Genomic DNA, 23,862 nt, shown 5'->3' with positions numbered 1-23,862 from the left:
GACAAAAAAAAATGACACAGTATCTACATGTAAACAAATAAAGAACTGTAAACAGAAAATAAATGTTAACAAACACTGCAATACTGAGAGAATTTTAAAAAAAATCAAAATGCACAAGTAAGAGTCACTGATTGAGTTTGTTGTTGAGAAGTCAGATGGTGGAGGGTTAGCAGATGTTCTTGAACCTGGTGGCTTCACGGTAGCTTTAAAATAAATTAGTGATTTAAATGAAGTTCATCATTCTTATTCGCTTAAAATTATCCATCTTTTGAAGCATTATGAATTAGGAGATATGATGGCCACAAAGATTCTTATTTTAATAGAGCTACTGAAATGTTAATTTTTTAATTAAATTGACAGGTATGTATTTATTGAGGTGATTAGCCCTGTTATTTGTTTTCATGTTTAATTAAAGCAGGATTAAGTATAGTAGAATTTTCTAAGTGGATTTCAATTTAACTCTAAAAGGGTCTCATTATTTACTAAAGTCTTGCACAGAATATTTTTAAGTATTTCTAGACATTTATTTTGAAACTAGAAAGTGCTCTTTGAATTGGATCACTGACTCTGTCCAATCTTTTCAGCCCAGAATGTTTCTATCTGATAATAATATTCTCGACAGTTTCCATTTCTTTATCCAGCTAATACAATTTTTCATATGCTTACTTTAAAAAAAACTTATGCTTTTTTTCTACACAATGTTATATATAAACTATTTCACAATACAACAAGGTTCTTTATGACCATGGGCTATGTGCAGACATTTCAGGCTAGATATAGGCAGGCATAATGTTGGTGAAAGGCTTCTCCATAAGCATTAGAGCATATTCCTAAAATGGGTGTTTGATGCTTCACAAGAGCCACAAATGAGCTGAACACCCAATGAACAATTGTGCAATTCAAATTGCTTAATTTTACAATGAAGTTTACAAATGCATTATCTGGTTTTTATTTTAAACAAATTTACTTTTGAATTTCAGGTGGAAAACAGACCCAAGTACTATGGAAGAGAGTGAGTGCAGGTTTAGTTTTTTCATTTGTGTTTTCTATAACTGCTTGTGAGACATGTTGTACTGTAAATGGAAGACAAATTAAACCTTTCAATAATAATTTTAATTGAATTCTATGAAAACTATTATATTTTTCTTCGCAGGTAGCAAATATGTAGTTTCCAGTGCCACAGTGGCTCAGCAGATGTATTCCTGCCTCTGAGATATAAAGGTCGCATTTTACTCTGCTCTAAAGCAGAACTGAGGAGTGCTGTCTTGTCACAGATGTCAACCTGCAGATGCATTATTAAACCAATACCCTATCTACATTCTCAGGTCCACGTAAAAGGTTTAGTAGACTATTTAAGAAGATTGTAGGGGTTAAATCCATTGCCTTAAATGATACCTAGCAATAATACAAAAACAGATAGTTTAATTGTTATTAACGGGTGGGAGTTTAGAGGATATGTATCGATACATTGACAAGGTTCGGGGGTGAGAACTCAATCAGCACTCGACTCTCCTGAAGAATGAAGGACCTCACTCGGGTTATTTGTTACACAAGTTTCTGGGAGGTCCATCACCTCCACTGAGAATCGGGGAGCTCCAAACAAATGCATAGCATCTGACTTTAACTATTCACAAAACAATCTCCTGTATGGCATTAGCGTTAAGCTACACAATGTCTGCCTACATTTTGCATCATATTGTGGACCAAACAAATTACAAAGATGTGTCCCCTCATTCTTGTCAGTCACATGATGGTGGAGAAATCCAGGCTAGTAGAAATTTATGAGCTAGCCTTTTATTGCCAGGCAACACGTGTTGTAGAGCTGCCACTGTCCTTGGGTATCTGCAACTGTCTTAGCACTCCTCTATATGGCACCTTGTGCTTATAAAGATTAATCAAGTTGTATCAATCTCAACAAAACAGACCCTTACTTCCACATTTCTTCCCCTTTGTGACTTAAACAGTTTCTCACAATGTAGTCTCGTGCAGATATGGTAAGCATAAAGTGTTACAAGCTGTCAAGACATCTTCTGGAGAGGTGTTTTTCCCTTGTACTCACCAGGTCAGGGAGAGGTCACTATTAAAGTTTTAAAACAAATAAATGGATTAGTGATATTTAAGCTACAAATGCTGAAAAGATTCTGGGTCTAATAGTATTGGGTCAACTACATACTCAAACATTGTCATGGTCTCCTTTCTCCTGTCTATATAATCACGCTAGTGGGCAAGCTCCCCTATACGTTCGTCCTGTTGAATTGTCATTCCCCCTCCTCCTAACATTCCTACCCAGCAGGCAAACATGGCTTTCCCTCATGTCAGCACAGTGGTACATCTACAAATAACAATGACCAAGACAACACCTATCGGGATCAGGATTTGTACTAGCATAGCTCTCCAGGGTCCCAATTGATAGGTGAGCCACCCTGAGAATGATTTTTATGTGCTTTCAGAAGGGCCAAATGCATTTCTAATTATTCTCACACTGGTCATGTTATCTTCTGAATTCAAGGTGACATGTACCGTCACCTGTCAAATTCAGTGCAAAGCAGAGGTTAGCTTGTCTTGCCAAAAAATAGTCTATTGCCATCTCATACTTCAGGAGGGTTAGTCTGTGACTTTTCTGAGTGGCTGTTAGAATCTGGAATCCTTTAATGCTCTGGTTTACAAATGCTGTCGTAGTGTAAGCAATGTAAGCCACTAGGAACATTACTCCATATCAGGGAAATATCCCAATTTCCCATTTAGCTCCTCTTTTAAAATGTGCACAAAACCCCTGGGGGTGCCATTCTGTCCCTAATTTCTCTTTCCCTCCTGGGGTTCTACATTCTCTCCCCACCCCCCCCCCCAGCCCCACCTCAGCCTTCCGTACCCAATAAAAGCAAAAAGCACGTTAAAAAAACAAAATACACAAATTTAAACTTAGTTTCTTGTTTTTGCATCTTCCACAGTAAAGTTCATATATAGCCTTTTGCATCTTCTCTTTTGGTTCCTTGGCTGGTGGGACTCTCTAGTAGTGGTTGAAATTAATCCATGGTCTTGACTCCTCTATCTTGACTGCAATGGGTGTCGATAAGATAACCTGGAATGGTCCAACTTGCCTCAGCTGTTCCACTTTTAAACTTCTTCATGTACACCCACTTTCTGGGATTCCCTACACTTTGATGTCTTCCACTAGGGTCCTTATGCTTCCTGTACCTGGGAATAAACAGATCTAACAGCCAATGTTGGTCCTTTCAAGTACTTTCCTAATTCTTCTTCGAACTCCTTTACACTTGCCTCACTGCTACTGGGCTTGGTCATTGGCACTGACAACACCCTTCCAGTAACCATCTCATGTGGAATTAAATAGGTACATCTGTTTCTACTGTTTCTCATGGCCATGAGTGTTAATGATAAGCATTATAATCAGTTCAAATCTATTTGCCTGGAGACTTGCCACTTTGGCTTTCAGAGTACCATTACACCTTTCTACAATGCCGGCTGATTGTGGACGAAACACACGAGAATTTCTAGTCTAATTCCCATAACTACCCAGTGTGTCTGCAAATTTGCTTGCAAAATGAGGTCTCTTATCAATGGTCAGCATCTGGCACACTCCCAACCTCAAGATTCAAGATTCCTTTATTCTCAAGTCATAGAACAGGTGAAATATTACACAAAATTTGCTTTAGTTTGCCATAGATTTTCATCCAGAGCTCCCGCAGCCTCTGCAGCCACACAGAATCCAGTCCAAACCTTCGGCAACCTAGGCTTCAGATCCGAACTTCTGACACGATCAGAAAGCCTTCAGCGCCCTCAGCATTCTCTCGCAATCCAGTTCCAAAACCTGATACAGGTATACCCTACTTTATAAGTACTTGTTTTACACAAATTTGCTTTTAAAAGAAACCCGTGTTCGCTATCCGAAATAAATTTGAATGAATTTCTGCTTTTACGAAAATAGCCTTCAATAGTAGTGAATGGGTCTTCACTTTCCGCCATTTTGGCTTACGAAAGGTTTAATGGGAACACTACTTTCATAAAGAGTCATATACCTGTAACCCTTCAGCCAGTTGTGAGCCAGTCTACAGCCTGGTGTGAGTCCTTTGACTGCAGTCATCAGTATCCCTCAGCCTGCTTGGGTTCCTCGCCTCGAGTCACCAACAGCCCGCTGCTGTGTGTTTTTTACCTGCAAAGTCCCACACTGCTCCATTGTGGTCACTGTCCTGGTCATTTTCTTGGCTTCTCCTTCCCAAAGGTTTTCTGGTGCCCTGTGCCAGTCCTCTGCGGCTCTCAGCCGCGGTTTTTGCAGGCTTGTCAGTATTATCATTACCAATGGACACAAGAACATAAGAAATAGGAGCAGGAGTCGGCCATCTGGCCCATCAAGCCTGCTCTGCCACTCAGTAAGATCATGGTTGATCTGATCATTGACTCAACTCCACCTACCTGCCTTTTCCCCATATCCCTTAATTCTTTTTTCATGTGAAAACCTATCTAACTGAACCTTAAATATGTTTAATGATGTAGCCTCAACCGCTTCCTTGGGTAGAGAATTCCACAGATTCACTACTCTCTGGGGAAAAACAGGTTTTTCCCATCTCCATCTTAAATCTGCTTCTCTAAATCTTGAGTCTGTGTCCCCTAGTTCTGGTCTCACCTACTAGTGAAAACAATTTTCCTGCCTCTATCTTATCTATCTCATTCATAATTTTATACGTTTCAATAAGATCTCCTCTCATTTGACTGAATTTGAGTGAGTATAATCCCAGATGATTTAGGTTCTCCTCGTAGGTCAACCCCCTCATCTCCAGATCAACCTGGTGAACCACTTCTGGACTGCCTCCAAGGCCAGTATATCCTTCCTCAAGTATGGAGACCAGAACTGCACCCAGTACTCCAGGTGCGGCCACACCAGTACCTTGTATAGTTGCAGCATGACCTCCCTGCTCTTGAATTCAATTCCTCTGGTGATGAAGGCCAACATTCCATTTGCATGCTGTAGTTTTTCACCATTTAAATAATAATCTATCAAAGTGGATGACCTCTCATTTACTAACATTGTACTCCATCTACCAGACCTTTGCCCACTCACCTTACTTAACTATATCCTTCTGCAGCCTCTCCACATCCTCTGTACAATTTGCTTTTCCACTCATTTTAGTATCATCCATAAACTTGGCTACATTACACTCTGTCCCCTCTTCCAAATCAACAATGTAAATGATGAACAGATGAGGGCCCAGCACAGACCCCTGTGGCCCCCCCACTCACCACTGTCTGCCAATCAGAAAAACACCCATTTATCCCAACTCTCTGCCTTCTGTCAGTTAATCAATCCATGCCAATATACTTCCCCCGACTCCATTCATCTGTATCTTATTGATAGGTCTCTTATGCGGCATCTTATCAAATGCCTTCTGGAAATCCAAATATACATCATCAACCTCTTCCCCTCTGTCTACCTCACCCATTATATCCTCAAAGAACTCCAGCAAGTTGTCAAACAAGACCTGCCCTTTCTGAATCCATGCTGTGTCTGCCTGATGGAACCCTTTCATTCTAAATGCCTCGTGTGTGCTACACATGATCACTGCCAATTTGAATGGTAGTTTCATGGCTCAAGCAATTCTCTAATTTTATGCATGTTTCTAGCATGGTTTCCTCCTGTTACAAGATGCCTTTTCCAGCCCAAACCATAATCCAGTTCTGAACCTCCCAGGCGTATGCAGAATCTGAAGCCACTTTCACACTTACATGTGGTGCCAGGAATTAACGGCCAATTGACTAATAAAAGGTCAAATGTGAAAGCAAAATTGTCTGAACGCTGGTGTGAAATGATGTCTTCTCATGCCAGGGATAGACTACCTCAACCCCTACTGCAATCCCCAGCATCTGAATTGGAATCAGCCAAGTGTGAAACTAAGAATTGCATTCGGACACTTCCAATTGAAGGCAGAACAGTACTGTTCCCAGGGATGGCTCTTTGCACATGTGAAAGTATGCAGTGTCCCAGTTAAGAGTGGCCAAGTGTAAACAGCAAGAACACCATTGCTAACTGGGACACTGAATGGCTGATTTACTGGGACGCAAGTGTAAAAGGGGTTTTTGTTGATGTTGGCTTTTGGTGTGCCTCCACCAATGCTAAGAGTTTGGTTTGTTTTGTGCTTTTGCCTGAATTTAATGCTTTTTCATCAACAATCCGGTAATCCCAGGTAAAAATGCAATGCTGGAGAAACTCAGCAGGTCAAACAGTGTATTTTATGTAGTAAAGATAAAGATACATAACCAATGATTCAAGTTTAAGCCCTTCATCAAGGTATTCCTAGGTGTGTGCTTGTTTGATGATTGCATATCTGGCCTTCTCATACCTGTCCCTTGATTGATAAAAGATCCATCAACGAGTAGCACTCTGTTCCAGACTTGCAAAGGTCTGCATGCAGGTCATCTCTGGCTCAGAATCTTGCTTCACAATTGATTGGCACTCATCTTCTTCTCTGTCGTGTGATGTCATCTTCAATTCTGCTGGGTTGGAAGTCTTAATATCTCACAATTGTTAGTCTCAGTTGTATCAGCAGTACCTCGTAGGCCGTTAATCTCCTGTGCGTGAGATATTATTTTCCTCTATTCAATAGAGTTTCCACTTTGTGTGATGCATATAGAGTCACTTCAAGTCCGGCTGCTATTGGAGTAGCTGTCTCCAATGCAAATAGAGCTGCTATTAATTTTGTCCAATTTTTGCATTTGATTCTCTTATACAATATAGCATCAACACACTGGAGATGATCTGTGCTAAGGGCCAAGAATTTGGTCCTATCTTTATCCATTTCTTCCACTTATTTATTGTCTGGCTATAGTCTGTCAGGAACAAACTCTTCATGTGCTCGGAGAGGGTTACCGATTCTGTCTTTTCCTCAATTCCTTCCATACTATTTTGTTGCAAGACTATGTCTCGGATTCACTTCTTAGGTGCATAAATCACCCCTCATCTACTTTCTGATTTTTTTTAACCCCAAAAATTCCCGTTCTTGTTCTGTATTCTCTTTTATTTTCCTTCCCTGCTTTTTTCCTTCCTTTCTTTTTTTTTTGAGGTTAGTTCAGTGGCGGATGTTTCCTTGTTCACAGTTTCTACATGGCCCACGGTTCACCTCTTTTCTAAGGCTAGTTCAGTCACGGGCATTGCCCAAAATTCACTCCTTTTGAGTTAGTTCAGTATCAGGGACTGCCCTCCAATGGCAGCTTACAGTTCATAGTGTGGCAGGCACAGCCTACGAATGGCGGCTTACAACTGCCTACAGCTTCCGATGTGGTGGGCGCCGCCTATGGATGTGGCAGTCTACAGCTCATGCTTCATCTAATTTTCTTATGAAATTCTTCTCTTATTCACTTATTCTCTATTTCACCTCTTAACTCGTATCACAAATTATTCCATTCTTTATGCATAAAACTGCATAAACTTTAATGTATGTCTCTCAGCTATTCATTCCTTAACTTGACTCCTGATCCACAGGAATCCGTCACTCGCACAAGACTACCGCTGGTACCGCCAGACCATACAGACTTTTATGAAAAAGGTTTCTGCTTATCTTGTCCACATTTGGCCAATTATTAATCGTAGAAACTCCACACTCTGTCAGCCTCCTTCCACGGTCTCATCAAGATTTTGGACTCATGGCTGGCTTGGGTTCTGGGGTGAGATGTCAATCAGCAGTCAACTTTCCTGAGGAATGAAGGACCTGGACTCATCATCTTCAGCAAATTCCCTTTATTCGATTCACAACCTTGTGAGAGGTTCATCACCTCTGCAGAGAATCAAGGAGCTCCTCAAACATACAATGCATGGCTATCTGACGTTAACCATTCACAAAAGTCTCCTAATGTGGCAAATGTTATCCCATCAGCACTAAGCAACAAAATGTACATCTACATGTTGCATCATATTGTGGACCAATCATATATTTGTACAGTTGTGGGGGGCGGGGGGAGGGTGTGCCACGTGATGATGTGGGGTTAAATTGCAAATCCCTACTCTACTTGAAAAAGTTGAAAAAAAAGTTTAAAAAGCTAAGAAAAATAGAAGGAAGAAGTGTCAGAAGACTTGGAGAATAATTTAAAACGGCACCAAAGAAAGAAAAAACAGCTGTAACAATACAAGACATTGAGCAAGAAAAAGAACAAGATAAAGATGAAAGGCCGACCTTGAAGAAGGATCCAGGAGCTGTCTGGAAGGTATTGCCCAAGGGAGACAGGCCAAGAGCTGGGGAGACCTTGGACATTGCTGTGCAAGGCCTCCCCTGACAATGGCTGCCTGCTGACCGGTGAACGTGCGACTCCTTGGACATGCGCAGAGCACAAAAAAAAACAGGCAATTTCTGCATCCCCTCCCCCCAAAGCCACACAAAGTTGATATAAAGTCTTTAAATCCCTGGTTTATTCGGGTTGTAGTCGAAACCACACTAGGACTCATGACTCCGCAGCAGTTAGTTCCATGCTTTCAACTAACTCACACAAAATGCAATACAATCTCCTGTTGCATTATGTCTATACATTCTTAGTCATTTATGGATCTTATATAAAGAGATCACTTATAGGTTAAAACCCTCCTCCCCATTAAACTCTCAATTTTTTTTACTGTAGTAACAACTGAAACCATTCAGTGGTATATTTCATTCAAATGTCACCCACTACTTGTCTCTGTTTTTCACTCAAACACCTTTGCCTCATTAGGCTCCGTAATTAAACCTGGGACAAAAACCTCCAAAATTGCCAGATACCTTAAGACAAAGATATAACCTTTTTTCCAATATACATTTTTAAGTGCATTGAATTCTTTTCTCTTTATCAACAACTCAAAACTTATATCAGGGTAAAAAAAAATCTAATTTCCCTTATAAATCAATGGCAATTGTCTTTCATTTGCTTGTTTCGCTGCCAGCTTCAAGATCTTCTCTCTTACTTCATTATTAAGACATTTAACCAGTATTGGACAAGGACTCTGAGCTGGTTGTGGCTTTGGCCGTAGTGCTCTATGAGCTCTCTCGATCTTGAGGTCTCCTGTTCTCTTTTTATCAAATTGGTGAGAAAATATCTTAGGTTCAGATTGAGATTAATAAAATTGGAGAAGCTGTTCCAGAGCAATTTCTGTATAAGCAAAATAGTGATTGCTAAAAGTGAAAATAGAGGTACCGATTTTACAACATTTATTGAAGATATGGAATGGGATCCATGTGGAGAGAGGAATTAAAAATGATCAAGTACCCAAAATGATGTTAAGACAAAATCAACATATTTCTTTTATTTTGAATAATTCTTTGTTTGAAGTTGGTAGAGTAAAATGATACAGGGGATAAAAGATTGTTTTCTAGGATTTTTTTCTGATATGAACAATTAAAAGAGAAATATGAAATACAAAGTAACACAATTTTTGCATATTATCAACTTAAATAATATTTAAAAAGGAAATTAGGTACGAATTTAAGAGTTTCTGAGCAAAGTCCATTTGAATATTTACAGATATTGAGAAATGTATTACTAATATGTATATAAAATTGCAAGATACTATGGGGACAAAGGTGGGAAAAAGATTTAAATGTACAAATTCAAGAAGAAATATGGTCCAGTTTGTGTCAAGAGAATGTTATAAATACTATTAATCCGATATCAAATAGTTCAATATAATTTTCTACATCATCTATAGTTATACTCCATATAAATTAAATGGATTAAACTCCAATTATTCTGATAAATGTTTTTGATGTAATAAGGTAATAGGGACTTATTTTTAAATTCAGTTTGGTCCTGTGTAAAAGTGGAAGAATTTTGGAAGATTTTGAGTATATTATTAGGACAAATTATGAAGATAAAAATACAAAAATATCCAAGAATATTTATGCTTGGTAATATATATGAAGCAGATATGAAATTGAAGTTGGATAAACATCAAACAAAATTTTTGAGTATAGCAATAGTGGCAGTGAAGAAATGCGTAGCAATAACGTGGAAAATGGAGAATTTTATATCAATAGATAGATGTTAGCCCAGGGAAAAGTATTTTTTGCAATAAGACAAGAATATAACATTGAAATGCAAAACTGTATACCATTAGAAAAATAGTTTAAGGGATCAGATCAGGAGTTTTTAAATAAGATCTAGGAACAGTATATGGATTTTGTGAATAAAAGTCCATCCACATCCTCCATGTCACCCGCTCCTTTCAGTGAACAGTTAATAATTAATAGTTAGAAAATAAATAACTATGGTAATAATAGCAAATGTATTAATTTAGGTGTTTTTCTTTCTTTTTGGGGGGTGGGGGAGAAAATTTAAAAAGAGGTATTTTTACAGTTTCAATTCCCCTAATCCTTGTATGTCACATAATTTGGGAGAAATCAGGGCTAGTGAAAAATTATCAGCCTGGATGTTGTTGCCAGGCAGCACTTGTTATAGACGATACTTTCCAGGTTCTAATGTATCCCAATTTCAAAACATGTCATCTTCAAGGAAACTTCAGGACGATATTCCGAATTACTATCTTATTAATCCAATAAACAAAACTTTGTAGATGCAGCTTTATGTAGCTTTAATTCGTTGATAAAATAGATAAACATTATGCATAACTTCACATTAAGATGTTCTAACAATAAATAAACAAAGCATTTGGCTATATTTAAAGACCATAATGATTTTCAACTTCGAAGAGATATACAAAAGGAATAAGGGAAAATAAGACTAATTCAAAGAAAATTATCTCAAGCTTACACCTCCTTCATGGTTCGTCGAAGAATGCAATGCAAGCTCTTAGTCTATGCGGATATTGCAATGTATTATGTCATAGTCACTATGGTAACACTACAAACAATACTTTTCCTTAAAGAGATAGGCACAAAATTAACTAAGAATAAAATAAAAGGTTTTAACCTTTACACTTGTTACAGATACAATCTCCTCGTGTATCTGAAACTGTCTCAGCACTCCTCCACTAGGCACCTGGCATATGTAAAGATTAATCAAGCTGTATTAATCAGCATCAGTCTAAACTAGACAGACCCTCACTTTCACAGGAGCTTGTGTGCAATTGAATGCCTTGATTCAAATAGTGTCTCCACTTTAGTACTACTTTCTCACAGCAAATGTGTTTGAATTTCTTGAAGCTGTGGAAGTAAGGGTTAGAAAGTCTAACTTGTCACTTGTTAGATTGCTACTTGTAAGTCATGGTCATCTTCAACTACGAAGGATGAACAACAACAACCTGTAAGTAAAGGCTCTGATGGGCACTACTTTGTGAAACCTCAGCAACTCCAAAAAATTCCTAACTGATTTGCCACCATTTACCTCCTGCAAATCCCATCAAACATGCTTATTGGAGGTCACATGACCAGCCCCTGATGGTGCCAGCATTAAATGCACATTATCCCTGCCCAAGAAAAAGCATGCCACATTTTAGGACCTGAATGAACACTTTTATTTAAGAGTTTTATGGAAGTGACTAATTATTACATATGAAAATTATTAATCTCCATCAGAAAGCCAGAATAGTCCAAGATTTTCCAGGAATTTTGTGTGCCAGAACATTCAGATGATTGCAATCCAGCCAAATTGAGCCACAACATGTCCCAAAGGACATGTCATGTATGTCCAAATCTGGACTAGGCTGAACGTTGAAGAGAATTTGGCAGTCTTCAAGCAAATTCTGTGCAATGCAAGTCTTGTAAAAGAGCATCAGAGAATGTTGATTGGACCATCACAGACAGATAATGCCAGAGTTAACCTTGCCTCCTCTTCATCTTTTATTGAAGTGCAATTGGAAAATGGCAATAAGAGGTAGCATTGCAATTAAGTTATTTCATCTAAATGGGGTCTTGGAAACAAGACGATAAATAAGCCTATTTTCACTCGGTCTATCTCAGACTCTCCTTCCTGGGATCCCATTAAGTCAGGGACGACTTCCTACTCATCCATTCAAGTGTGCTCTAAATTCCATGCTGAATTGTGCCAGCAAAGATCACCTGCTGATGCAAAGGCTTTCTTGCTCTAGTAGCACAAGTGGGTGATTGAAGGCTTGCATTTTCAGGTTCAGATGCTTTTCTTTTTCTCTTTAAAAGTGGTTTATTGTCTTATTGGTTGTTGAACTTTCATGTCTTTAATGCAAAAATCAGTTGTAGTTAGATAATTAAATTGCTATGGGAAAGGAGGGGAGAATTTATATTGATATTATGAGTTGTAAATCTGAAAAATTTGGTTTCATGTAGCATCAGCTCTATTTTGACTGAATATTCAATTTTAAGAGCTATAGCCTCTCACAACTAATTTTGGGCATAACTAAACTTCATAACCTAGTGTAATTTATCCTGTTATCTTTTTAAGTGAGCACAAATTTGAAACGTGTCTTGTTATATTCACATGACCAATGTTGTACCAGGTTTGGATCCTTATCTTAAAAGCTTTACTGTTTGGAGTGTGTCTCCTTTTTAATTTTTTCCTTTGCATTTTGTGTGCAAAATAATTGACAATTAGACACAATCTTAGATGTCATAATATATTTTGTGCAGGAAGAAAGGTGTGATTTTATGTTAGCCAGATAATTTATGGTATTAACATTTTCTGAATTATAAATACAAGTTCATTGCATCATTGCTTTTGAAATTCTTTGTGAAGACACAAGGTGGATGTTCTTAACATGAATTGCATGAGCAAATAAGATCGTATATTCTCATGGAAAATCATTCTGTTGTTTAGTAGATATATTGTTCTGTTTAGCATTTACCTTGCAGAGTGTAAATGCAATGTGGAGATGTTAGCCCAGGGAAAAGCATTTTTTGCAATAAGACAAGAATGTAAAAACTGCATGCTTAACTACTTGCCAAATCTGGCAAAATTACTCGTGTTCATTCATTGACACGAATCGCATCATTGGCGCTTGGCAGTGAGAGCGAAGAATGTCATGAACCCTTTTGGGACTGATTCGGTTAAGGCGCTCATTCCTGGGAGCACATCTGAACACTAAATTAGTGTAGCAAAAAACATTCTTCTGTTATGAGGCAGTAAAAAGCAATTATGTTCAATGTGACAACTTCATATATCAGTGTTGAAAGCTATTCTAATCCTAATGTAAAATAAACGCATTCATCTAATTTCATCAATGCCTTGAAATTCTATGGTATTACAAAGAGGGCCAGGAAAAGAGATCTCTTGAAATTATACAGAGTGGATGTCTCTATAATTGCATGACTGCTTACCTCGATTAATTGACTCTCCCTTTGACTTGAGATGCAGTGAGGTAACGGGCAAATTCACCATGCCACACTTTTACTAGCACTGCTACTGGAATAACAATTTTTCGTGCTTTTCCATCTGTTCCTTTGTGATTTTAGTCTTTCCACAATATTATCGCTGCTTGTCTATCTTAGTCATTTTTCGAATTCATTTTCCCTGTAATTTCTTTGAAAGTAATTCCTTTAATTTGAATTCTTTATCTCTCTGGGTGCCTCATAAAACATAAGATTATATTTAATTATTAAAAACTGATTTACATGGATGATTAATTTTGTGCAAAAATACTACAAGAATTGCAAATGAAGCAGCTACAGTGTTTTATGACAATATTTCATTATTTTTGGCAAATAGATTTCATGGAATGATTTCACGAGAAGCAACAGATCATCTGCTTTGTGTAGCAGAGGGAAGTTATATTATTCGGGAAAGTCAACGTCAGCCTGGTACCTACACCTTGGCACTGCGGTTAGTAGTAATTTGTATGGTTAAAAGACCTGTTATATTTTAAACTGCACAAGCTACTGGCTAAGTTATAATTCTATTATTTGAATAACAAATATATTTATAGAAAATATATTTTTGGAGATTTACACTATGACTTTAGCACTTTATTTTATCTTACACAAAACAATTCCTCAATGATGGTCTATTTAGCATTTTCTTGCCAACTTGTATCTTGATTTCACCTAATGCTGATATTAAGAACTGATTCCTCAGGCACTCATGGAGTCCAAACATGCATAGTTGTTAACCAAATAATACTTTTTTTTAAAAAATGCGCTTTCTTGTGTGAGATGTTGCTGCGTCTGGAGCACACTGCTGCTCTCTTCTATTGCTCTTAGCCGAAATTAACAGTGTAACTGAGCAACTAATGTGGAGTGAATCATCAAATGAATGTGCAGGAGCTGCCCATGAAAGTTTGTTATTGGAGCAAGTGATATGGCTTTTCAGCACTGAGGTGCAGGGATCTGGCATTCTTCCTGACTGGCACAGGAGATGAGCCATTAATAGGGACCAACAGGGACTGGTGTATTAATGTGATGCATCTATTGTATCCCTCTCTCCGTCTAGTTCAGCTGCAACTTGAGGACTGGGGAACAGCAATTTCCAATAGCAAGTGATGATAGAGGCCACAGAATCTGGGTGGTTTGGCAACACTCTGCTCATAGGCCTGCTGCGGTATTGCAAGTCAAAACCTGCAAAACATCAGCACCTACCGGCAGCCTTAGCCGTGGGGGCTCACTCCATGTCTAATCACATGGTGATCAGATAACTAACTACTCCATTTATGTTTTTTTATACAGCCATTTGGTTCTGGGAAATTATTCCCTCTTTTACTGGAACGCGTGCTGTGTAAAAAGTGCGGAACCAGAATGGGGGTGCCATTCCAGTTCTGACATTTTCACCTAGACCCCTTATCATTTTCCCAGAATGCCTGCAGGTTCTCTTGGAATTCATAGATTAAATGATCCAGTTTTTAGAAAATAAAATGTATTTGAAAAAACAAGAGCACTGGGGTTTAACTCTCCAAAGACTACATTGTTTCTGCTTACTGCTTCAGTTGTCTGCTGTATTTATATCATTCATCATTTTTTAAAAATTCCTGGGAGAGAAAATAGCATTTGAATTTTTTTTAAAAGAAAATAATGGCAAATGTGCATCTGTTGATCTGTCTAATGATTTTCGAAAAGCATTTGATGTACTGCCACTTGGAGAAACTAACAGGAAGAAGAAAATATGTGACATTTGATGTTGGTTAGATAAGTGATTGAAGCTTTCAAATTGGACAATAAGTGAAGGAAAAATATTTTGCTTGGGCATGATCATATAATCTCTATGCAATTGTTCCTGCTCACTAGTTTTCTCAGTCAGTCGTTCTCGACCTTTATTTGGGCTGTGGTGCCCCCAGACTATCCTCAAAGATTATAGGTCAAGTTTTAGTTTCTTCTGTATTTCTCTGCGGGGGGGTGGGGGGAGGGGGGCGGTGGTGGTGGTGTAGGGGCACTGTTGAGAATGGCTGATGAAGCAGCACTGAAATTTGGAAATGGGATGGAAATTCACATGGATAAGTGGAACAAAATTATTAGGCTATAGCAGCCATTCATTTGTATCCAGGAGTATTAATTCATCCTTTATTAAAAATATACACTTATTCAATGTGTAATGGATCTGTATTAATATTTAGGTTAAGGTTAAGCTATATTTCATGTAAGAATGTCTTAGTAAAGTTAGTTATGGGTGGTTACAGGGTCACACATAGGTCATAGAATATTTCCAGATACATTATTGAATTATTGAAAAGTGTTCATTTTCAGAGTCAATGTGTCTTGGAAAGACAGAGCTAATGGAACTGAAGATTGGATTTTAATTTATTCAAGAACAATGAACAAAAAACTGAAGTATTCAAGTGCTCAACAAGAATGCTGATGGAGGCCCTCTGTTTAAATGAAACAGGTTTTTGCTTGTGGTCATCAGACTTTCTGGTACCAAACCAAATGAATATAGAGTCGTTTTGAAGAAAGGCAAGAGGTTTTGCAGAAATAAAACTAAAACTAAGGTGATGTTATGTCACATGATGTTAGAACTATATACTAAAGGCAGAGAGACATTTTGAATCAGAAGACTGAAGAAACACTTGACCTTGTGGAAAGACAGGACTCGGGCAGTAATCTCTAGAGAGGGAGATGCTGTTCTGTATTGTATTATCCTTATTAAAGGAGATATTCAATATAAGTAGCTTTGTGGCGGCTCACCATGAGGCAGGCGAACCGGCCCCGCTTGTAAGCCACACGGCGGGGCAGCCGGCCAAAATGGTGCCGTCGGGGGTGGGGGGGTTACTTCCTTCCAGCATGGGGCACAGAAGCCCGCACTGGGGGGACCACGTGACGCCCAGGTGACGTCAGCGCCCACCAGCAGGTTCTCAGCCAGGTCCAGGCTGGGAGTATAAGTGTAGCCCAGCAGCCTGCAATAAACTAGTCTGCTCACTGAGCTCAACCCGTCTGGTTGTGTGTGTTATTGCAGGAGCAGAGGAGCTAATAAGTAAAACCACTTCCAACTGCTCTTTTAAGAAGCGAGGCAGCTTCATGTGCCCAAAAGATGGTCACTCCTTTTTAAGAAATAATTCATCGTGAAGATCAGAGTTCCAAGACCCTAAAAAGATTGGGGGAAACTTGTGAAAACACTTGTGAGAAGAATATCTCCCTGAAAGACAACTCATCAAAAGATGTGTGAGTTTGAAAGAAATCAGGTGTTTCTTTCTTGCTCTATAATTACCATATATTTCAGAATACAAGTCGACCAGCAGGACAGGTTCCCCACCCCCACCCCTCCTTTTTAATGGTTTTATGTTAGATCTGGCATATAAGTCGGTGCCCCATTTTTCAGGCTGTCTAGGCTTCCCAGGAACAACCCAAAATTTTAAAAACACCCCAATCACAAGTAACAAAGTTGTAAATTAATTAAGTTTTTTTAAAAAACCCTTGGCCTATCAGGCAGGAGCAGTGACGGCGACCTCAGGGTTACAGGTAGTTGTGGTTATGGCAGCACTCAGTGGTGGGGAGGTGTCGGGGAACAGCGGCACCGGAAGTGGGGAGGTGCTTCCAGCATCAACTTATGCGCCAAATTGGCTTCAATGTATTTGTTTAGTGAATACAATGTCTCAAAAGTATACCTTGTGTATAAGTTGACCCTCCCCCTTGAGAATTTTTTTAGGATTTCACGATTCGACTTGTACGCCAAAATATACAGAACTTCTGAACCACAATTTAAAAAGATCCTGAAGTTCAACAAAAGTTTGAAACTGGACTTTTCAGACTCAAGTTTAAACAGAAATAGTTTTGGACTTTAATACACATACATTTACATTTGTGAATGGTGGGGTTAAATTTAGAGTTAAGTTTAGAGATAAGTAAGAAATGTTATGTTAGTAATAATTTAATAAAATTATTTTGAATTTACTGTTGTCTGATTAATTTTCCATTGCTGTTCCTTTGTTAGTACTAATAAGGTTTGTTAGTTCATAATAAATGTGATTAGAAGGGGGCATGGTGACATAGTGGTTGGCACAAAAGTGCCAGCAATTTGGACCAGGTTTTGAATCCTGTGTTCTCTGTAAGGAGTTTGTACGTTGCTCCCCATTTATGCGCGTGTTTCCTCTGGGGTCTCCAGTTTCCTCCCATCGTTCAAAGTGTACCGGGGTTGTAGGTTAATTGAGTGTAATTGGGCGGCGCAGGCTTGTGGGCTGGAAAGGCCGGTAACTCTGCTGTACATCTAAATTTAAAATTTTTTAAATATAACATTTAAATTTAAAGTATGGCAGGTCAGATTTTGGGCTTGTGTTGCAAAGGCTATTATGTATAAAAGGAGGTTCACTATATATTGAATAATTCACATGGAGCATTCTGTCTAATTTTGGTTCTTGTATAGAGTATATTTGTGTTCAGCGATAAAAGGTTTAACTACATTATTACTCCCTGAAATGTGTCAGCTAAACAAGCAGTCAGCATGTGTTGCTGCAGTTTTTTTTAAAAAGGAATGCCAAATTCCTCTTTAAAGAGAAAACTTCAGTTATAAAAGCAACATTTATTTTTGGCTATAAAGTGTATTTTTGGCTATAAGTTTCCAAAGTTTAATTACCAAAGCTTCTCATTTTGGACAATTCTGAATGGCATTTAAAAATTGTTGAAGATTAAATAAAATTAAAATTCTAAACTCAATTTCATAATAAAAGGCTTCAGTTTCATGCTAATACAAAGCCACTCAATATTCATGTCCCACCAGTTCACAGCATAATTCCAGGATAACACTGTATTAACTTCAGTTTCACATTCCACTGAATAGTGAAATAGCATTCTGGTTAATTCGCTGGACTTGCTCCAATTTATAGCATGGACATGCTTATGCACTATTAAACTTTTAAATGTCTGTTATGGAACTACAGTATATATATAGTGAGATAGACAAGGTCAAATAACATGCAACAGTGAAGAAATTCAATTAATTAAATAAGTACAATTAAAAATTATACAATCATAATGTTTTCATGAAGATAATGGACTGTGGTGAAATCCAATTTGACCACTTGTATCCTTTAGGGAAAGGAATTTTATTCTACCTGATTTTCCCATTCTGCAACTTCAGACCCAGAGAAAATGCACCCATAAACGACAAAGCTATCAATTCCAATGTTCTCCTTGCTGAGCATGTTTTAATTGTGACTTACCAAAAATACTCTTGTCAACACAATGGGGAAATCAAAGGTAAAGCAGCAACCTCCTGGTTGCTCTCAGAAGTTGGCAAGCAAGCTACTCAGTTGCAATAAATCACTACTTCAATGTACAGGAATAAAACTAGATGGATGGTCCTGACATTGTATTCCCATTTAATTTACAAAACTTCTCACAAAACTATTGAAAATGAAAAAAACTAAAAAGTTAGCTTAACATCAGTTAAGTATCAGTGCTGAACAAAAATGCTGGCATTTCTCACTTTGTATCTGCACAAATTCCAAACTTGCTCTGCTAGAAATTTCCAGCCCGCACTCTATTGCTCAACTCCACATGTAGAGTAAAAGAATGTTGAAATACCCCGGATTTACATTAAAATTAGACAGATCAGAATTAGCAAGCCTAGTAATTTTGAATGCAAGGAAGAGAGAAAAAAAATCCTTTACATTTTCTTTTAGTGTCCAGCCAAAGGGACACATGAAATATTACTGGGCTTAAAACAACAAATTTGGGTTATCTGAACTTTTTAACACACTTTAATCCTTTGTGAATTGGGAAAAGTAATTTGGTGAAGAATGAGGTGTATTGTCAGCACTATATATTTTTAAAAAAAGAGTAAGAAAGCAAAAATGTATTTTGTTAGGCTGAATATAAATGTAAATAGATGAGAGTGCCAGGCTTGGGAAGAATGGTGAAGAGTGATAAATACTTGTGAACTATAGAGAATGATGGTATGAATTGTAAAATAAAATTTTAATAGTTCCATGAAAAAGAAGGAGAATAAAGAAAAATTTATTCAGTGGAGCATTGGAGAGGGAAAAGACAATTATAGAGAAGACAAATTATGGTAGATGTATGAAAAAATTAAAAAAAACTCCGTTTAGCTAGATTCAGTGAATATATAAAAAAAATTTGTTAATGATCATATCAGCCATGATCTTATTGAATGGCAGAGCAGGCTCGATGGGCCGGGTGGCCTGCTCCTATTTATGCTGAAAATCTCAAACAAAAACAGAAAATACTGGAAGTACTTAGCAAGTCAAACTACATCTCTAACCTGAAATACTGTTTCAATTTGTCTTATAGATGTTGCCAATCTGTGAGGTATTTTCACAAATGTTCTGTTTTTGAAGCTGGATTCGGTCTCCAGAAAATATCAAATAAGGCTTTCAGTTACAGAAGTACTGTGTGAAAGCTAACGGTTATAAAGTTGGCTTTTATGTGGTTAGTGTGGACTTGGTGGGCAGAGTAGCCCCTTGTCATGCTTTATCTCCCTGATTCTATCAGTTTTAGGTAAATTATCATATTTGGGTCCTCGGTTCAAATTTAGCCAAAACATTAAATCCTCTATCCAAATTTTGAAGTTTAACTTTCTATTGCATATTCTGTATGATGTATATTTAATAACTGGACAGCTTGAGTTCACTTCCTTACAAATCAAGGTTTAATGTGGCTGCACTAATAGTAAATTGCAAGTTTTTTTAAAAAAAGTTACACATGCGAAAGGTAGTGCTCTCATCGATTTGAGGCAGAGTATAAATGGTTTCCAATATATTTTGTTGTGATATGGACACTGCGTCGGTTCCTAATGCCACTCAACGATGTTTATTTTTAGAAAAAAAAATTAAATCAATGTATTAAATGTAAGAGGTAAAAACATTACAAATAACTTTTATGTTCTAGGCATACAAATTTAGAAGAATGAGGTTTAAATTGAAGATGTTGATGGCAAAATGAAAAGACTGGTATTTTTTACTTCCTTTTTCTTTTGCAAAACTAAGGCAAAAATGGCAGAAAAAGTGCAGGTTTATTAAAATATATTGTGGCATTATATCCCCAAGTATATTGATCCAGTATTCCTATGATTTGCAAGTTAAGAACAGGAATCTCCAGTATGACTCATTGGCTGCACCTCAACTAATAGTGCAGTAATCTCACTAATGTACCCTTTAAGAATGTAGGTGAGTATGGTCCAATTACTGATGCCACAGACAGAACCTGAGCATTTGATTCATACATTTAATTAGTGTTGAACATTTGCTGCAAAATAGATTTCAGCTCAGGCACTCTGTTTCAGAGCTGTTTGATAAAGATTAGAACAAGTTATGATCAGAAATATCTTCTTGGCATTTGGGTGTAAAAGCTTTGGCACCAGATGGGTGCTGTGGAGCATACCATGCCTAGTTTGATCTGTTTCCCAGAATATGTTGGAGAGCTCCTCTACCCTCTTTGCTGTCCTTTTAATACCAGCAGCTCAGATTAATTACTTGCTGCATCTGGAATCTATTATTCCAAAATTTGATCTTAAACAAAAACATACTAGAAAAGAGGATAGGTTTCACTAGTTTCTGCAGATGTATGTTAATCAATCATTGTACAGTGTGCCAACTTAATGGGCCACCGATTGAAGGTTTGCACCAGTGAATTGGGTGTATGGAATGTTTAGATCTGAACAGACGATACCAAAGAAAACCAGATTAGCACCATGCAGAGAGTGTAAATACAAATGTCAACTCTGAGTTGGGATTTGAGGAAGGGTTGGATGTCTCTGGTGAATTAAGGATCTGTTATTGATTGAATTAATCGAGAATTAGTTGGAAAGGAAAAGATGTATGAGAAATAAGTCAAAGGGTGGAATTATGGAGTGCCAATTGTGTGATTTGGGATTTTGGTTTGGTGGAGTCATTGGAACCAAATAAATAAGCATGAAAGTGACGTTCTCCCATTTTTCAGTTCATTTTATTTGAGTGTCCCTTCAAGAGAACAGATTTAACAACCCGCCTGGAGAATTTTAAGTTCATGTGAAACCAGCAACAAGCTTTGAAGATTTTCCTTTTACTGGATACATTTGCAGAGTTAACACAAAAGCCCTGGAGAAGTCAGATGTAAAGACCATGTGACCAGCTTCTTAAAAAGACAGCACATCTTTTGTTCAGGAGGCCATTTTAAGAAAGCAGTACGAGTACACAGCTCTTCGACTCCTTTGTGGGAATAAAAACCCCACTTGGTCTCATTGTGTGGTGATAGAAGATTACTTTGACCCAGGAAAAGAGTTTTAAAGTTGCAGAAGAAATATGGCACTCTACTTTGACTGACCCACGGAAAGAGTTTTAAAGTTGCTGAAGAAATATGACCCTCTACTTCAACTGACCTACGAAAAGAGTTTTAAATTTGCAGAAAAAATACGGCACTCTACTTTGACTGACCCACGGAAAAGGTTTTAAAGTTGCTGAAGAAATACTGCTGTTATGAGCCCAGAGGACCCCAAAACCCAGCAGCAACAGAAATTCAACAAGACAAATGGTTACTTAAACAAAAGTTGCTTTTAATTATCTTTAAACATGAAAACAGAATCACACTTTAACTTAACTCCCTTCTAATTCTAAGTGCATGTGTATGTAATATGTATATGTTCAGGGAAGTTCTTTGCTTTAATATTCCAATCATTCACTTCTCATTTCTCCAAGTTCACTGGTATCAGGCGATTCTTATTCTGTGCACAGAATTTAACATGTATGAATTTTCAACAGTCTCTGGTGCTTAAAGGTAACTGGTTACCGCTCAGGAAGGTTCTTGTTGGTTTCAGAGAGATATTTGTTGTTAGTTGGACACACACACAGATTTCCTCCAATCAATTTCTTCAGTGTCTTGCCAAAAAAGCTTACCCACACATGGGTTTTCCAAATGATAACCTCTTCTTTCAGGTCGCCACAGAGTTCCTCTTGTTTCCCTTATTTCAGGAGAAACACTCGAGTCAGCCATTTCATCTTGTAAGGACTACAAGTGCTTTCAACAGGCTGAACTCAGAACTCACAACCCGTTTTCAAAATGGGAGTTTCAACAAGTCTACCAACTTGCCTCAAAAGCCACTGCAGAGTTCTCTCTCTCTCTCTCTCTCTCTCTCTCTCTCTCTCTCTCTCTCTCTCTCTATATATATATATATATATATATATATATAAATCCTTGAAAGATCTTTATCAGCATTAGAGCCTGGACTTCTCCATTTGCACCTGCTTTTATAATTTTTTCCAAAGCAGTTCCATTATCTCTGCAAAGTCATGGAGCCTAAATCTCTAGCTTCAGCAAGGCTCTTGCATTTTAAATGAGGTGAAGTGTAAGTATCTGTTTGTGAAGTGACCTACACTAAACCCCCCCACACTCTATCTCTTTTAATAACGTATTTATATATAATATAACCCGTAACACTTCACTCTACTTCGACTGACCCATGCAAAGGGTTCTCTATTGGCAGAAGAAATACTGCACTCTGCTCAACTTACCCACGAAAAGGGTTCATATACTGCACCATTCTAAGGCCTGCATGTCTCACCCATTTTAAAGTTTGCATTTCTTGCCATCCTAAGGCTTGTGTGTCTCAACCATCTTAAAGCCTGCCTGTCACATCGATTTCAAACCAACGTGTCATCACTGAATTTCTGAAACTGAACTTTGAATGGCCTTCTGAGAATTAAGCCTTGAGTTGTACTGGCTTGGGGCATTCCATATACACCAATATATTCGCACATAGTTTGAGTTTAAGTTAGATAATTGTATATAAATTAAGTTGTTTAGTTAAATTAGATTAGGTATATAATTGTTGATTAATCATTAAAAATATTATTTTAAATATTGGCTAATTTTCATCGCTTCTGTCGTGTACGTAACAAGACAAATATTTAAAAGGATCAGACATGCATTATGAGCTTTGGAAGGAGTGGGAGTCAGAACTTGAACTGAGAGTTTGATGCAAGTCAATAAATTAAAGAGGACACATATCTGAATAGTATTTGTAAAGGGGAAAACAGAATAAATGTTTCAGATCTTTTTTTGGTTCTGATGAAAGGCCATGACCTGAAACATTAATTATTTTCCTCTCTCCACACATGCTGTCTGACTTGCGAATATTAGCATTCTTGTACTGTAGTCACATTCCATTCTGGAAAAAAGCTGATTTTTACACCTGTAGCGCTGAAGCAGTTTGATGTGATTGAATTTATAGGCCAACATTTTCATGTTGCAATCAAGATATTCCTTATAATGCATGTGGTGCAAAAGAGCAAAATACTTAGAGTTCTGAAATTTTCTCTTTATTTCCACAGATGCTGTCTGATTTGCTGAGATTTTCTAGCAATTTCTGATCTTATTTTATGTTTCCCAAATCCACAGTTTTTGAACAGATGTATTTCGCTTAAAATCTAAAGTGGACAATTATTAATTTATTTCTGACCATGTCTGTATGTGTTCAGAATTATTTAAACCCTGTTTATGAAAGTTAGTTTTCATTTTTTTTTAATACATTTTCCTTACTTTTAGATGGTAAGTAGAGGAGAGTTTGTTACTTCTAAAATGTTCTGATATCATTAGCTCATAGGAATTCATGATTTCC

At 37.6% G+C, this 23,862-nt stretch overlaps 1 protein-coding gene across 3 annotated transcripts in view; it reads left to right on the top strand.

Moving 5' to 3' along the window:
* Positions 1-23,862, top strand: part of chn1 (chimerin 1) — a 112,573-nt gene that overhangs the window by 23,288 nt on the left and 65,423 nt on the right. For 2 of the 3 annotated variants that reach the window (XM_069935777.1, XM_069935776.1), the window contains 2 exons: positions 981-1,012; positions 13,603-13,716. In XM_069935777.1, the coding sequence (XP_069791878.1) occupies positions 13,613-13,716 (104 nt within the window). In that variant the 5' untranslated portion in view covers positions 981-1,012; positions 13,603-13,612. Of the gene's footprint in view, positions 1-980; positions 1,013-3,677; positions 3,836-13,602; positions 13,717-23,862 lie in introns of those variants that run through there. The other variant, XM_069935779.1, reaches the window with a different exon arrangement.

This window comes from Narcine bancroftii, chromosome 4 (genome assembly GCF_036971445.1).
Source record: "Narcine bancroftii isolate sNarBan1 chromosome 4, sNarBan1.hap1, whole genome shotgun sequence".
Taxonomy (NCBI): domain Eukaryota; kingdom Metazoa; phylum Chordata; class Chondrichthyes; order Torpediniformes; family Narcinidae; genus Narcine; species Narcine bancroftii.
Note: the sequence above shows the minus strand (reverse complement) of the source record. Positions and strands in the feature narration are given on the sequence as shown.